This window comes from Schistocerca gregaria, chromosome 3 (assembly GCF_023897955.1).
Source record: "Schistocerca gregaria isolate iqSchGreg1 chromosome 3, iqSchGreg1.2, whole genome shotgun sequence".
NCBI classification, from domain to species: domain Eukaryota; kingdom Metazoa; phylum Arthropoda; class Insecta; order Orthoptera; family Acrididae; genus Schistocerca; species Schistocerca gregaria.
In genome coordinates, this window is record NC_064922.1 from 160,535,853 (window position 1) to 160,554,016 (window position 18,164).

The window sequence follows — 18,164 nt, forward strand, 5'->3', positions numbered from 1 at the left end:
AATGGGCGACAGCTGTCGAAGTGGAGGGGGTGTTGTTGGTGGTTGGTAGATTTGATGGACAGAGGTACTGATGTAGTCATATTTGAGGTGGAGATCAACATCGATGAAGTCCGCTTGATGCGAGGAGTAGGACCTGCTGAAGTGAATAAGGGAGAAGGTGTTGAGGTTCTGGAGGAATGTAAATAGAGTGTCCTCACCCTTGATCCAGATCACAAAGATGTCATCCAACTTACCTCCTACATAAAATATGCCAACCATTCTCTTATTGACTCTACACATTTTCTGTTCCTTTATCACTCGGTGCCTTGCTCATCACTATCAATGACACTTCCCCCGTACGCTAACATCCGTAATACCCATGGCCTTACTGCTATTGAACATTCCCAACACCCTAAAGATTCCAAACCAACCTCTACCTTCCTATTTGCCATTACCAATTATACCCTCACCCACAATTACCTCTCCTTTGAAAGCATTACCTACAGACAAATCCAGGATACAGCTGTGAGCATCCACGTGGCACTATCTTGTACCAACCTGTGTATGAGCCATCTGGAGCAATCCTTCCTAAACATCCAGAATCCCAAACACCTTACCTTCATTGACAATGTCTTCATGATCTGAATTGAATACAAGGACACGCTATCCACTTTCCTCCATTACCTCAGCACTTTCTCTCCCATTTGCTTCAGCTGGTACTACTCAAACCATCAAGCCACCTTCCTTGATGTTGACCTCCACCTCAAATATGGCTATATCAGTACCTTGGCCACATCAAACCTAACAACAACCAGCAATACCTCCACTTCAACAGCTGCCACCCATTCCGTACCAAGAAGTCCTTTCCATACAGCCTAGCCAACCGTGCACTTGTATTATCTTTCCAATCACCCAATACTTCCCTAGTCCCACCGTCCGGCCACAGAGGGGCATTCACCTTGTGACTCAGTACCGCCGAGGACTGAGCAACTGAATTACATTTTCCACCAGAGTTTCGACTACCTCTCGTTGTGCCCTGAAATGAGAAATGTACTACCCACTGTCCTTTCCGCCCCTCCCGCGATGGTATTCCACCGCCTACGGAACCTACACAATTTCCTTGTCCATCCCTATACAGCCCCTGTTCCCAACCTCTTGCCTCATGGCTTAGATCCCTGTAACAGACCTAGATGCAAGACCTGCCCCATACAGTATCCCACCACCACCACCTACTCATGGTCACAAACATCACGTATCCCATCAAGGGCTACATGTGAAACCAGTCATATGATCTACAAGCTAAGCTGCAACTACTGTGCTGAATTCTAAGTGGGCATGGTAATCAACAAGCTGTCTGACCAAATGAATTGCCACTGACAAACTGTGACCAAGAAGCAACTGGACCACCGTCTTGCTGAGCTCGCCATCCAACACGACATTCCTCATTTCGATGATTGCTTCACAGCCTGTGCCATCTGGGTCCTTCCCACCAACAGCAGATTTTCTAAATTGCCGTGTGGGACCTCTTCCTGCAATATATCTTATTTCCCATAATCCTACTGGCCTCAACCTCTGTTGGCCATTGTCTTTACCCATTTAACCCTTTCCCTGTTCCCATTCCAGCACTACACAGCTCTCTATTCCACCAACACACCCAGTATTTATAATTCTCTCCTCGTCCGCTACCCCCCCCCCCCCCCACCTCGTTCCTAACCCTTTGCCTAACCTCCCGCTTGCACCAAGCTCCCCTACCCTCCACTTTATCCCTGCACACTCGCAGCAGCTCTTTACTGTCCCTAGCCCTACCTGGCTATCCCTCATCTTCCCTGTCCCCGCCTCCTCCTTACCCCCACCCGTTTGTCTTTCCCATAATGCGCTGTTGCTCGCAGTCGGGCTCCAGCTGCCAGAGACTGTGGTCGTGTGTGTGAGGTGCGTGTGCGTGTGGATGTGCACATGTGGTTTCTATTTTTGACAAAGGCTTTGTTGGCTGAAAACTAACTTTCTGACAGTGTTTTTGTTGTGCTTTTCTGCGACTCAGTATCTCCGCTGTGTGGTGAGTAGCAATTGTCATATTGTTACATAAAATAAATTTGGTGATGAATGTATTTCATCCAGACAACATTTATCAAATGGTAGGAATAAGTACAACTGGTTTTTGTAACTTAACTTAAATGATGGATTTTTTAAGTCATTGAAACTTTATTGTAACCAGATGATGTGCAGTTCCCATTATTGTGCTGGATCCTTATGAGACCTTGGTTACAGGACGTAGATTCAATACTGCATTTTTTTTTTTTCAACAAATGCGTTATTTATTTCCTTTCAGTTACAGTATTCCTGCAGATCTCATCGTCTTGATGCTAGTAAGACTGACTATGGACTTGAATCGACTAAGATATGTACCAAAGGTGACACAATAGGCAAAAGATAAATAATTCAAAGATATAAAATGAATTGAATAAGCTGTTGGATTTTACTCAGTTGATTTACTTGTGAATTTTAATATGATTGTTTCAGGTCTTCAGATTTACATAAATGATTTTATAAAATAAAACAACTTTTTAAAACTTAACATTTTACAGTATGATGATAAACAATTGTTTCATACCTGGCTTGAATGTCACAATCAATGTGAAGTGTTGGTAATTAGTCGCACAAACATTACTTTTTTTTTTAAAAAAAAAGAGACACTAAGTTAATCAGTGTGAACCCCATGTCATGAAAATAACAAAAGAAATTAACAAGTACAGAGTTGTAAAAGTAAGCGAAGAGTGCGACACCCAATTCTGTAAAACCGTTGTGGGTGACACTTACTGTTTTTTAGAATGATGGTGTGTGTGTGTGTGTGTGTGTGTGTGTGTGTGTGTGTGTGTGTGTGTTTGTTTGTTTCATTTCTCTGTTACCATGAAGTCTTTCTAGCTATTAATTTAAATGTGTTCAGTTATGATATTTGGTTCACTTCTCATGACAAAATTTTAGGTTCTAAAATTATGAAGAAGGGGTCACCTGTACGGATTTTCACTGACATTCCACTAGAGAAATGTGAATTACCAGCAGAAGAAGGATACCGTTTCTGCCCCGTATGTAGACAGTGGTCTAGTCAGGAGAACAAGCATTGCACTTATTGCAACAAGTGTACATCAAAGGTAATGTGTGCAGTAATAGGATTAGAAATTATTCATACATTAAAAATGAAAGGGGTATTAGAGTTTAATGTCCTGTATATGAAGTTTGTACTTAATACGCATTAGGACACATCATACAGAATTTTTTACCATAGAAATATTCTATTCATTATCTGTCTCGTTAGGTGCCACTCTCTGTCTGCTTTCTAATTTACAGCCCTTGTGCACCTGTTCTTCACTTGATAAATCTCAGTGAAAAAAATACTATTTAGCATATAGGAGAAAACCTATCCTTATTTGTAGCTGTTCCTTCCTTAGAAATAACTACTGAAGTTTCGTAATTTAATGAGACTATGTGTATCGTCCCTGTTAGTGTACAATTTATGTTCGTGGTCAGCATTTAATTATGTTAAAAGAGAATCTCCTGTTTGTTATTTTGAGCACAACGATTTTTACTTGTTTCAAAAGGAACTTGAACCATCAAATCAAGGTCATCGGTAGTTCTTTTCTGATTTTTTTTATGTGTAGAGGTGCTGCAAAGTTCATCTGATATTCTGTACAGTTACGTTGTGTTTGTTGGGCAAGAGTACAGAATAGTACCGAGCGACTTCTGGAAGTCAAGGAACATAGTATCAACCTGAGCATCAGCATTTACTGCCTTCTGCGCCTCGTGGATGAACAGAGCAAGTTGGATTTCATGTGATTGCTGTTTGCAGAACCCATTTCAATTCATATGGAGGAGATTTTCAGCAGTCAGTCAGGTCATAGTACATGAGCATAAACCATGTTCCAAAATTCTGTGACAGATGGACTTCAGCAGTATAGTTCTATGCACTTATTTGCCACCCTTTCATCAAAACGAGAATGTCTCCTGGATTTTCCATTAATTTGGAATTCTTCATTCTTCTGGTGATATATGGCAGGCTATTGCTAGAATAGGAGTGAGTTCCTTCACATTCTGTATCTAGAATTTTGTGGGTATCCAGTCAGGTGCAGTCTCATTTCCTTTGTTGCTGTAATTTAGTTGATTTTGTATCATACAGTTGCTCATTTCGATATCAATCATTTTATTTTTTGTATGACAATTGAAAGAAGATACCACAGTACAGTCTTCCTCAGTGAGATAGTTTTAGAGAAAGAGGGTTTAGTACTGTAACCTTCTCTCTTTTATCCTCTGTTTCTTTATAGTTGATCAGTGGCTTTAATCTGTTTATGGATTTAACCTAGCAACAGAATTTCTTAGAATTTTCCTCAAATCAATAGATAAAATATTACTTTTGAATTTGTTGAGTGCTTCGTGCATGGCTGTCCTTATACTAATTTCAACTTAACTTAGATCTGCTAGTGCCCCCCACCCCAATCCCACCTTCCCTATCCCATGAAGCTTTGGCTATGCTTAAACCTACAATGAAGTTCTCTTTGGTTTTGAAGTTTTCTCACACACCATAACTTTGTTTATGATGTGTTGTACAGTAATCTTGAACTTGTCCATTTATAATAATCATTGTCAATCTCAGAGATGTGTTTTATATTAGCTGCTCTGCTCAAGTAATCAGAATCTTTCTCTGGTGTGTGTGTGTGTGTGTGTGTGTGTGTGTGTGTGTGTGTGTGTGTGTGTGTGTGTGTGTAACTGAGGGACACGATCTCACAGTAGTATAAATGAATAGATGATTTTTGTGGGAGTTCAGTTAACAATCTATAACAGATGACAGTGCCATATGTACTAACATGGTGGCTAAATGTATATTACATTGCCTAGCTTTCAGAACTAATAGTCCTTTCTTCTGAGAATCTGTAGGAGCTGCCCTTCATTTTTTATCTTCCGCAACCTACTCCTCTCTCTTCCCCGAAAAAGGAGTTGTTAGTTTTGAAAGCTAGAAAATGTATGAATTTTTCTTTTATATGTGCAAATCAACAGTACTACATGCTTTTGCTCCTTAAGGTAAGTATTCATCAGCAATTATGTCTTATAATTTATCATCTAAATTTTCCTGTGGTGCATTCGTATTAACACAAATTTATGAAAGTAAGCAAGGTTCTCATACTTCTCAAAATAGTTTGAAAACTACATTTTCCAGGTGATGTTATAAGGATCCAGAGCTGTATATGGAATCACATTTCAGCCTCGGTATTCCACACACAGTTCTTATACATACAGAATGTCAAAATCAACTTCAAAGAGATTATATAGTGAGGTGACAAAAGTAATGAGATACCTCCTAATATCATGTTGGACCTCGTTTTGCCTGCTGCATTGCAGCAATTTCATGTGGCATGGACACTACTAGTCGCTGGAAGTTCCCTGCAGAAATATTGACTGCTGTCCATAATTGCGAAAATGTTGCCGGTGCAGGATTTTGTGCGCAAGCTGACCTCTTGATTAAAGTCCCATAAATATTCAATCAGATCCATGTTGGATGATCTGGGTGGCCAAATCATTCACTTGAATTGTTCAGAATGTTCTTCAAACCAATCATGAACAACTGTGGTCTGGTGACATGTTTGGGAACATGTAGTCTGTGAATGGCTGCAAATTCTATCAAAGTAGCCAAACATCCCAAGGACACAGTCCATTCCATGTATACACAGCACACACAAGTTGACAGTTTGTGTCCATGACTTTGTGGGGTCTGCACTACATTCGAATCCTACCATCAGCTCGTACGAGCTGAACTCGGGACTCATCAGACTAGACCACAGTTCTACCGTCATCTAGGGCAACCAATATGGTAAAGACCCCAGGAGAGGTGGTGCAGGTGATGCACTGTTAGAAAAGGCACTTGCGTTAGCCGTCTGCTGCCATTAGGCCATTAACACCAAATTTCACCATACTCTCCCAAAGGATGTGTTTGTTGAACATTCCACATTGGTTTCTGTTGTTATTTCACACAGTGTTGCTTGTCTGTTAGGACTGATAACTCCATACAAATTCCACTGTGTTTTTTTCCCCATTAAGTTAAGGTTGTCAGCCACTGCAGTGTCAGTGGTGAGAGGTAATGCCTTATGTGTGGTATTCTTGGTATACGCTTGACACTGTATATCTTGGAATATTGAGTTTGCTAAAGATTTCTGAAATTGAATGTCCCTAACGTCTAGTTTGAATTTCCATTCTGCATTCAAAGTCTGTTAATTCTCATTTTGTGGTCATTATCACATCAGAATCCTTTACATGTGAGTCACCCGAGTACAAATGACAGCTCCGCCAATGCAGTGCCCTTCTATACCTTGTGTATGTGATACTAACACCATTTGTATATGTGCATATTGTTTTTCCGTGTATATAACCAGTTGTCAGTGTATAATATATTTGCTCTCTTTTTCTTCTCCAAGTACCTTAAAAAACAGTATGTTATGAGAAAACAGGAAAACACAAAAAATACAGTTGGCACCAAGAATTGTTGAAGTATGTAGGAACACATGCTAATTGTTATTTTTTGTTGTTCAATATAAAGTTTATTTAACCTAAAATTATATTATATAGATTTTGCAACAGCTTGGACACTGCACCAGTTAGCATTGGCTTTCTGTCTCAACTAAATTTTGCATTAGATCAAAATCAGCAACTTTTTCAATTTATGAGAAACTATTGTGTTGTAGGCCTCAAGACTTTTGACCTTGATGTTTTAAAAAATGGGAGACTAGTGATCTAAACCTATTCAAAGGAGTTACTTTATATGGCTCCCTGACTAGTGTGTCAAAGCTCAGTGGAATCAGTGGGTTGCGGTTTGTGGCTTGTCGTTATGACACATATTAAAGTGTTTCTCTGAGTCTTTTACTATGAAATGGCAGTGAATGCTATTGAAGGAATTCTTTATATTGGTACATACTAGACCTGAACTGACTGAATTCTTTTTGCTATCACACTATCACACATTTTTTATTGTTCTGTTACAGAATGGGACAACTTATGAGCATTGCTTTAAGTGCAACAGATGTGTGAAACCTTCTTGGAAGCACTGTGACACATGTGGACGCTGTTGCCTTACTAATCACAAATGTGGAACTTTCATTCCTTCTGGTGTTTGTTTCCACTGTGGTGGTGAAGGACACAGGAAAGGCAACTGTCCACAGAAAGAGGTATGCATTGGGTTTAAATTGAATTCGTGAGGATAATACATTACAGAAAAGCTCTTTTACAGAATTAAGAAGCTCTTGCTATGTCAGTTTTTTTATTTGTTGTTACTATGCCTTATGTCTATCTGCTCAGTAACAGTAGAATTTTAATATGTAGTCATCACTCTTTCTATGTTTTTTTTAATGTACTACTTGCTTAATTGTAACTTTTATTTTCTAATATTCCTGTTACGAGTGTTAGAATGTTCTACCCTCATTGACGCTGTGGTTAAGGCAGACTTCCCCCTGGCACCATCTCAAGGTTTCTGTAAATCACTTAAGGTAAATGCTAGAACAGTTCCATATGAAACACCATGCTGTGACAGCCTTAATGAGTCCAATCTTGTGCTCTGTCACTGCTTCTGTCATTGTTAACAGCTCATTAATCCCTGATCTTTCTTTGTTCATACAGTCACAGATGTCTGTTTTTTTAAGCTGCGGATGTTTTATGATCACTTGGTATTGACTAGTATCTGGAAAATGTAGCATCTATCTTTGGTTAAATTCATATCTATTTTTACCAAAATTTGCAAATTGTGTCAGAATTCACATCTAACTTTTTTGCTTGCAAATTTAAAAAGATGTCACGTGACATGAATGAAGACAAAGCCTTATTGATGTGACATTGAATGTTAAAAAATGTGCAGACTGGGGAACTTTATGACTGGAATGTTTGCTTTTGCAAAACCTTCAACAGTTTTTTTTTCTTTCTGAAATTCTGAAATAACCTTTGTTTCTTCTTTTGGCTACATTTCAACTTTCAACAAAGGATTGTTCTGTTCAGAAGTTCGAGCATTTTTCTACCAATGAATTGAATGCATCTCTGACTTAATGTGTTTCTTGAAATTATTTTTCTTTCTCCACTCAATTCTATTGCTACAAAATTTGTGTAATATTGATTTTGAGCTTCTTTGGGCATTCATAGCCATGCAGCCCATACGTGACGATGCTGGAGATAGTACTGACAAGACACGCTGCATAGAAGTAGTACTGAAAAGAATTCCTTTCACATGTTAGAGGAGGAATTGTGGCATGATCAAAATTCATGACAGCTTTCGTTTTCCACTTGCTTTGGTGTAGTATGTGGACTGTGTATACTGGCAGACAGCTGTGAGCCTAAACTAAACAAACTAGAAAAATGACTTGCAGAGGGAAGGGAGCAGTGTGGGGAAAAAAGCCCTGCCTTCCTCTTGCAAGGCAGTCAGCCAGCTAATATCTGTGCTCTATTTTTCTGTGAAAGCAGAACTGACACAGTGTCAGGGATCACTGATCTTTCTGGTGTTGTGAGGAAATAAGAAAAAAAAAAAAAAAACAACAGCAAGCAACATACAACACAAAGCATTCGGAATGGGCAACTCTCCAATTGCATCTTGAGGTTGGAAGAGTATATTGCTTAAGGACATTTTCAGAATATTGTAAACCCGGTAGTTCAGGCCCAACATCTAGCAGAATTTGATGTGAACACAGTTCAAAATACCCACCACCAAAAATTGCCACAGTAAAAGTGGTGAACTTTGGCTAACAAACAAATGTGTGCAACCACCTACTATTTTTTGTTATACATTGCGACAACAGCACTCGAAGCAGTGTATAAGCTACGGTCCTGAATACAGTATTCAGTGAATGTAAACACTATCATTTACATGGATTTTCATCCTTATATTTATTTATTTATCTATTTATTTATTCATGTATTTATTTTTTTCTGAGATTGGAACAAACTTGTACTGCTGCTCAGTTGATAAGGGCTGTCTTAGTCAGTGGTACTCTGTTGCATTATGTGGTGTGTATCTTACACAGACCATTCAACTGCTCACAATTGGCATGGCACCAGAGCATTGAGTGCACTGATATGCTATTGCATTTGTGCATTGTTTATTTTGCAAATACATTATGACACACACTATCTTTTCAAATTGGGATTTGCCAGATGATGTGTAATACCAGTAACCAAAAACTGGTTACATTTTCAGTATTTATGTAAAGAAAATAAAGTTATTTCAGACAATTTCTGATAAAATAGTTCATCTTTGATACAGTTCGCTGTTTCACGATATGTTGAATGGTTTCGCGTTTTCATATTTTGTGGCAGAAATCAAATCTGTATTTGCATTAATCGCAAAATGTAAACTTTTTCTGATGCTGGTAATGACATTTCTCTACAGCATCACATATTTGACCTTGCGTACTCTTGTTCTTATGATTTAATGCAAAGTGCTGTAACAAAAAATAATAAAAACTGTTGGATTCCAAGTCATTTTTTGATCTAGATAAGGCTTATTGTATTGCTGTAAGCTTTTTTCCTCCTGTGTTATTTTTTTCTTTTTGGATGTTCGGTCTATAATTATTATATGCCTTTGGGTTGCTAGGCATAGAAATGGCTGAACTCTCTGAGTAATGCATATTCAGCAAAGTAATTGGAAAACAAAAGGTTTGTGAAAGCAGTGTTCAGAATATATGTTATTTGTCTGTCATTACTTGTCAGGATCCATTTGTGGTAGAACCATTTTGTACTCTGGAAAACCAAAACCGTACATGATAAGGTGGTTTGAGTACCTTAACAGATTTGCATGTTAATGAGCAAAAGCAGTGTGCAAATATTTTGTATTATTAGAACATGTAATTTTGACAGTTTGACACGGTGTTAACACTTGAATTTTCTGTGCAGTCACAATTTGAATGTGCTGAGTATCTGCAAGTCGTATGTTGAACCAAATCTGTATTGATCCTGTTAGATATGTTGGGGATAATGAGCGTTGCTAATTTCCTGATGGGCTATAGATGTCAGTGGCACATCCTAACAAATTCCTCTGCTTTCAGTTTGCATTGTTCGGTTTTCAATGTTAATTACATTTCAGAAACCATCAGTTGTAATTTGAATGAGTCTAGCCCACAGGGGATCAGCATTCATTTACCATGTACAGGCTTTGTGACACCAGTTTCCTGAGCTGGAGACTGGTGAGTGCTGCCAGTCCATTGTCACTGAGGGACCGAGATGGAACCTTCAATATTTACTCTTTTTTCTCTCAGTGGAATGGGTAGGCAGGTCATAGGTATAAACACCCAATATAACAAGAGGGCTGGTGTAGCCAGTCCTCTTAATTTAGGAGTTATTTAAGGTGCTGCCATTTACAGTAACAGATTGCTTGCTGCTCTGTCAAACTGTAAAAGGGCAGTTTTAAGAAAGTTTCACCTTTCTGCACCCAAAAGGATTGAGAGGGAATCTATGGCACTTTAAAATATGTCAAGTGCTTGTGAAATGAGATGCTGTTGACAGGTAAGTATGGTTCTCATCAAGTAAAGAACCTCCAGAAAGCTCAACACCTCGGGGAGTATGCAACCGAAACTGAACTGTACAACACCATCAACGACAGCAAAGGAGTTATGCCATGCAAAGATCTCGTCAGTATTCCCAAAGATGAACTGAATGCTGATTGACCAAAGAAGGCATTGTTGATATGCAAAACATAATGAAAAGTGTGGATGGCAGTCTGATGAAATCAAACTCTTCTATACTTAACAGTTAACACCATGCAACTTCCAGAGTGTGTCAAAGCAGGTTTACTTCATCTAAGCATGTGGCGTGACACAATGAACTGGTTTAAGTGTGTATGCTTTGGACACACTACTGTTAAGTTGTAAGAGAGAAGCCACTTCTGGCAAATGTGGTAAGGGCACCCACGAAGGAGTTGGTTGTTCATCTCCTACGAAGTGTGTCAGCTGCTCTGGGGATCACCCTGTCTGGAGTAGAGACTGCAGTGTCTTTCTTGAAGAAAGGAAGATCCTGGAGATATAAATTACAAGGGCATCTTACATGGTGAAACCAAAAATATCTAAAAGACCATGCAACTACTCACATTTGCTGCCTCTTTTGCTTCCATTCTCAAACAGCCAATCCCGAAAACTCATGCTGGTATTCAAAAGGACGTTGGTAGTGTCTGCAGTAGTATCTGTTTTTTCTCGAAGCACTTGCACTGCTGCAGCTGTTTTGAAGCCCAACCCCCCACCCCGCCACCCCCTAGAACATCAGAAAAGGTTATGGTTGCCTTTGTTGCAGAGCTCCCTGCCCCTCCAATAGTTCAGTTCACTGTCCAGTGTTGCCTCCACCATAGCTGTGGTTGTGGCTCTAAAGCCTACCTAAGGTAAAGGCAAAGAATTAGCCTCTGACAGAGATGGGAAGTAAGCTGTAAGGTGAAGTTGATGTCACTCTCTGTGATCTCTCTCATAATTCATCTTCAAAGCTGATGGACCTTCTTGTCATCCTAGGGCTGTAATCTTTACCCCAAGACTGAGCCTCCACCCACTATGGTCTCCCCTTCCAGTCAGAAAGACAAGGTGAAAGTGCAACCTCTGATACAAATGACTCCCATACTGCAGTGGAAAATCAATGGATTGAGGGCACAGGGGAAGGAACTGAAACTCCTAGCATAGGAAAATCCCCTGTGCTTGTGTTGTACGTACCTCTGCAGGATGTGATAGACACTGAGGCTCTCACAGACCTTATAGAACAGCTCCCCTGCCCATTTCTCCTAGTAAAAGATATCAGTGTGTGTAATGTATTATAGGGCTCAAATTGCATATGCCTTTTGGGTTGAGTGTTGGAGAACATCATATTTTCTCAGGAGCTGTGCATCCTCAACACAGATGGTCCCACACATTTCTCACCTGCTACTGGTTCGTCCTCAGCCATCAACCTCTCTTTTGGCTCTCCAGCCTTTGGAGACCTTGCTCAGTGTGAAGCAACTGATATTCGTCATTCCAGTGACCACTTCCCAATGTGGGTCATCCACATACTGGATGGAGCATTACTTAACAGAAGCCACCAAAATGGATTGTCAGCAAGGCTAACTGGACAGTGTTCAGCCAGCTGGCTGTGTTAAGACATTGCGACAGTATGTAGGAATGGGTGGATAACACCACAACAGTGGTCCATCTTGCTTCTAACGTATGTATCCCAAAGTCCTCAGGTTACCTTAAGAGACAGTCTGTACCTTAGTGGACCTATGAGTGCTGCTCAGCAACCTGGTACAGGCAGGCAGCTCTTCAACAATTTAAAGACCACCCAACAACAGATAACCTCACAGCCTTTTGAGTCACAAAAGCCGAGGCTCGAGGTGTAATTAAGGAGAGTAAGAGAAAGTCACGGCAAGTTTTCCTGGCTTCCATAAACCATGCCACTTGTTCCACGAAAGTATGGAAAGCCATCAGGAGTGTTTGCTAGAAACACAATCGTTTCCCAATAGCAGCAGTGCTGAAACAGGTGCATTTCCAAATAATGCACCAAGACATCACCTGCTGCCAAATCCAGCCAGGATCTGTTCTTCCTCCTCAACCTTGTAGCTGTAGAGAGGGGGCAGGATGGACTTCAGATTCAACAATTCTGATTTTTGCAGCGGCCCTTTCTCCTTGTAGGAGTTGAATTCAGCACTGACTGAGACTTGTGATTTTGCACCTGGTCACGACCAAATCTGGTACAGCATGCCTCGACATTTGGCAATAGCATCAAAGGAAATCCTCCTCAAATATTTTAATTTGATATGGCAGACAGGTCACTTTCCCAACTCATGGAGAGAGGCAATTTTGATACTTGTCCTCATACCGGGAAAGGACTGCGTATGTCCCAGTAGTTACCATATTGTCACCTTAACGTACTGTATAGGAAAGATATAGGAAAGACCCTGGAGTGAGTGATTAACAGTCATTTGGTCTGGTCGTTAGAGATCATGCAATGACTTAGCCACACTCAGTGTGGATTCATGAGATTTCAGTCCTGTGTTGACGACCTGACTGTGCTGGAGGTAGCTGTTCAACAGGCTTTTCTATGTAAACACCACTGTCTCAGTATATTCTTTGAAATCTGTACGGCATTCAATACTACTTGGAGACATAATATTCTCACACAACTCCATCAATGGGGCTTTTGTGGCCACCTCCCACTCTTCATACGGTGTTTCCTGTCTAAGCAGTTTTTAAAGTGTTGAGTTGGTGACACACAGGTGGATCGTTTTGAGGAGGAGAATGGTGTTCCTAAGGGCAGTGTTGTTAGCATTACCCGCTTTTCAATAGCCATAAACAGTATCATGTCTGCAGTGAAGAGTTGTGTAAAACACTCCTTATTTGTGGATGATTTTGCAACTTACAGTGCACAGTTCAGGTGAGTGGGCTGCAAAGACAAGTTTTCAGTTTCCTGCAGATACATGTATGTGTGTTCATTTTAATCATTCTTGTCATATTTTTAATTTACTTGACCTATAAGTGGGTTACCCCATCCTACATTTTAAAAATTTGGTGAGCCTTCTAGGCCACATTTTTTACTCCAAATTGTCATGGTTACCGCACCTGAGAGACTTGAAAGCCAGAACCCAGAAGACACTGAACATCATGCTTTCTTAGCCACAGATCTTGGGAGCGGACAGAGCACATCAACTCCATTTGTATAAGGCTTTTGTGCGATTGCAGCTAGAATATGGGTGCACACTATATGGATCAGCGAGGTCCTCTTCTACATCTGCATCTATACTCAATAACATGCTATGAGGTGCATGTCAGAGGGTATGTCTCATTGTACCACATATCGTATTTACTTGAATCTAAGCCGCACCTGAAATTTGAGACTCAAAGTTCAAGGGGAGAGAAAAGTTTTAGAAATCGAAACAAAGTTGGTCCATTGTAACATGAGACACAATTTAGGTCAAATGGATGAAGATACAGCTAAGTAGTTTGGTTCGAGTCGTAAGCTTAGCAGTTAAGCTTTACCAGGTAGCCATTGCTGTGCATCAGGTGCTCCATCCATATTTATATGGGCACTCTTTCTTTTCCACGTGCAGTACAGGAAACCAAAGAAAAATTAGGAGTACGGATTAAATTTCAGGGAGAAGAAATAAAAACCTAGAAATTTGCAGATGACATTTTAATTCTGTCAGACCCAGGAAAGGATGTGGGAGAGCAGTTGAATGAAATTGATGATGTGTTAAAAGGAGGATATAAGATAAACACCAACAAAAGTAAAACAAGAAAAATGGAATGTAGTAGAATTAAATCAGGTAGTGCTAAGGGAATAAGATTAGGAAATGAGACACTTAAAGTAGTAGATGAGTTTTGCTATTTGGCCAGCAAAATAACAGATGATGGCTGAAGCAGAGAGGATATGAAGTGGAGACTGACAATGACAAGAAAAGTGTTTCTGAAGAGCAGACATTTGTTAACATCAAATACAGATTTCTGTGTTAGGAAATATTTTCTGAAAGTGTTTGTCTGGAGTGTAGCCATGTATGTAGGTGAAACATTGATGATAAACAGTTTAAACAAAAAGAGAGTATAAACTTTTGAAATGTGGTTCTACAGAAGAATGTTGAAGGTTAGATGGGTGGATCATGTAACTAACAGTAGGTACTAAACAGAATTAGGGAGGCAAGAAAGTCATGGCAAAACTTGACCAAAAGAAGGGATTGGTTGATATGGAAGGGAGTGAGAGTGGTGGGTGGTAAAAATCATAGAGGGAGACAAAGAGATGAATAAGCAGTTTCAGAAGGATATAGGTTGCAGTAGGTATTTGGAGATGATGAGGCTCACACAGAAAGAGTATCTTGGAGAGCTGCATCAAACCACTCAGACCACAATAACAACAACAACAACAACAAAAATGATCTGGAGGACAGGGTGGGCAGCAATCTGTTGTTGTTTGCTGATGATGCTCTGGTATATGGTAAGGTGTCAAAGTTGAGTGACTCAAGGAGGATACAAGAGGGCTTAGAGAAAATTTGTAGTTGGTATGATGAATGGCAGTTGGCTTTAAGTGTAGAAAATGTAAGATAATGTGGATGAGTATGAAAATCAAACTTGTAATTTTCAAATACATTATTAGTAGGGTACTGCTTGAGAAAATCATGTTTAAATATCAGGGGCATAATGTTGCAAAGCAATATGAAATGAAATGAGGATGTGAAAATTGTGGTAGGAAAGGTGATTGGTCGACTTTGGTTTATTTTTTGAGAATTCTAGTAAAGTGTGGTTCAGTTGTAAAGGAGACAGCATATGGGACGCTAGTGCGACCTATTCTTGAGTATTGCTCGAGTGTTTGGGATCCATACCAGCTGGGATTAAAGGAAGACTTCGAAGTAGTTCAGAGGCGGGCTGTTAGACTTGTTACTGGTGGGTTCAGAAACATGCAAGTGTTACGGAGATGCTTTGAGAACACAAATGGGAATTAGTGGAGGGAAGGGAACATTCTTTTCAAGGAGCACTATTGAGAAAAGTTAGAGCACTGGCATTTGAAGGTCACTGTAGAATGATTTTGTTGCCTCTAACATACATTGCGCATAAGGACCAAGAAGATAAGATACGAGAAAATGGGTCTGATACGCAGGCATACAGACAGTCGTTTTCCCCTTGTTCTGTTTATGAGTGGAACAGGAAGAGAAACAACTAGCAGTGGTATGGTGTACCCTCCACCACGTGCCATGAGGCGGATTGCAGAATATCAATATAGATGTAGATGAACAGTGTTAATATGTTTCGTGTCTTCCAGCAGAAGAAATGTCCGTCCCCGGTAGCTGAGTGGTCAGCGCAACAGAATGTCAATCCTAAGGGCCCGGGTTTTATTCCCGGCTGTGACGGAGATTTTCTCCACTCAGGGACTGGGTGTTGTGTTGTCCTAATCATCATCATTTCATCCCCATCGATGCGCAAGTTGCCGAAGTGGCGTCAAGTCGAAATACTTGCACCCGGCAGACGGTCTATCCGACAGGAGGCCCTAGTCACACGACACTTCTATTTTTAGCAGAAGAAATAGAAATTATTTTTACATAAAGGTTTTATGTTATATGATATTAATGACATTGTTTTCTTACAATGTATCTCTTGTGAGAGATTTTAAACAGAATTTATTACTAACCATATTTATGTTACTTGAGGAGTTTCTTTGTATTGTTTCAGAAACTTGCTACAAAAAGAAAAAAAAGAAAAATGAAGCATCATCCAAAGGAGACACCTGAAGTTAGTGTAAATACAAATGAAAAGAAAACTAAAGTACAAAATAAAAGGAAAAGATTGTAACATTTCTATACTGTATTTCAATTTAATTTGTAAATAAAGAGCTTTGTACATATATCTGTTATTTTTGAAATAACAGTTTTAACTTACAGAAAGCTGTTTAGAACTAGTTTGTTATAGAGTGAGTCAGCCTGGTACAGGACATGGTGTTGTAATAATATTACAGCTCACCACAGAAGAAATGTGTGTTAAGTCTTTATTTTGTATTACACTCATAGCCCACAAAGGTGGAAGAATAAGGAATGTTCAACAGTATGAGGATGAAGAAGATAATTGAAATAACTGCATTAAGGAAATGTAGTCTCTGAAGAGCATTATGACAATCTGTCCACTGGCAAAAAGACTTCAGATCAGTGCTCCAGTCAGGTCTCAAGAAGGGACTGACAAGGCAGAAGTGAAAATGAGAAAAGGTTAAAAAAGCAACAGAAGGCTAATATTCTACAAGGTAGGTTATGGAATGTCAAAAGTGTGAATGTGGTAGGGAAACTAGAACATGTGAGAAGGGAAAGGCACAGCCTGAAACTAGTTATGGCAGGGGCACTGAAGTGAAATTGGAATAAGATGTAAATGCGCAGTCAGACAAATATAAGGTAATATAAAAAGCTGCAGAATATGATAAAATGGGAATAGTATTCATAATGTATAGGAATATGGCACAGAATGAGTTGCTATGAACAGCCCATCAACAAGATTATTCTCATCAGAATCAATGCCAAATCAAAGTCAACAATTACAGCTGTAGGTATACAAAGAGTGACTGCAAAACAATTGTAGGTTATAGATGAAGTATTTCAGCTGATTGATGAAACAAGGAAATACAGGAAGAGAAAAGACTCTCCAGAATAAGCCAGATTAAAATAAAATCAGTAGGAAGTGCAAGGAAATTTATATGAAATGGTTGTGGAGGAAAAAAAATTCTGGAGGATAGAAGCTTCAAGGAAAGTCAAAATAGCTTGCAAAGTCCTCGATATTTGAGATTGCACAAGAAAGTCCACTTTTAAATGTATAGGAGAGCTCAAATAGGTTAAAGAGTACATTGAGAGCCTTGAGAAGTGGAGGAAATGTCTGCTAATGTGATAGAAGAAATCGATGATGGAAATACTTAGACATGAGGGATACATATGAGGGCGTGCAGAAAAGTAATGCCTCCAAATTTTTTATTCTTTCTGAATATCGGTTGAGATATACATGTCAGACATAATACTTAGTCATCTTCCCGTTTTACTGACAGTAGTTGCAACCTTCTGCTGCTAGAGGATTCTGAATAGTAGTGTATAGCATGGTGGTGTGTAACGTAACTATGTTGGCGTGTGAGAAACAGTGTGCTGTAATTGAGTTTCTAACCACAGAAAATGTGCCTCAATTGAAAACCATAGTAGAATGAAAGCTGTATTTGGTGATGATTGTATCGACATCAGTAATGTGTGGTGTTGAGTTGTTCATGTCTGTAATGAAGAAATGGTGGTGTTAACCTAAGGGTATGTGACAGAGCTCAGAATGGATGACCATGTACAGAAGCCGACGAGACTCATTGGAATTGAACTGATGCACACTTCAGATTAAATCATCAAAGCATACCTCAGGTAAATGTGGCACATCACAAGATCATGCACAGGCCATCATTGTAGAACTGTGGTACAGAAAACTGTGTGTGTGGTGGGTGCCTTGAATGCTCAATGTGACACGAAACAGAGGAGACTGGACATCTGACAAAAATCTCTTTTGCATTTTAAGTGTGAGGCAGATCGATCCCATAACAACATTGTGACATATGATGAATGTTAGCTTCACCATTCTGCCCAAAAAAAAAGGAGCGTAAATTGAGCTCTGCAACAGAGGATCACTGATGCCATAAAGTTTCAAGGTCATGCCATCAGAAGGCAAAGTTGTGCTACG

General features: G+C 39.6%; 1 protein-coding gene across 1 annotated transcript in view; it reads left to right on the forward strand.

The window, feature by feature from the left end:
- Positions 1-16,323, forward strand: part of LOC126354872 (rRNA N6-adenosine-methyltransferase ZCCHC4) — an 84,230-nt gene extending 67,907 nt beyond the window's left edge. The window contains exons 8-10 of the mRNA XM_050004880.1: positions 2,959-3,125; positions 6,999-7,181; positions 16,152-16,323. Coding sequence (XP_049860837.1) covers positions 2,959-3,125; positions 6,999-7,181; positions 16,152-16,271 — 470 coding nt within the window. The 3' untranslated portion in view covers positions 16,272-16,323. The remainder of the gene's footprint in view (positions 1-2,958; positions 3,126-6,998; positions 7,182-16,151) is intronic.
- Positions 16,324-18,164: the final 1,841 nt, after the last annotated feature.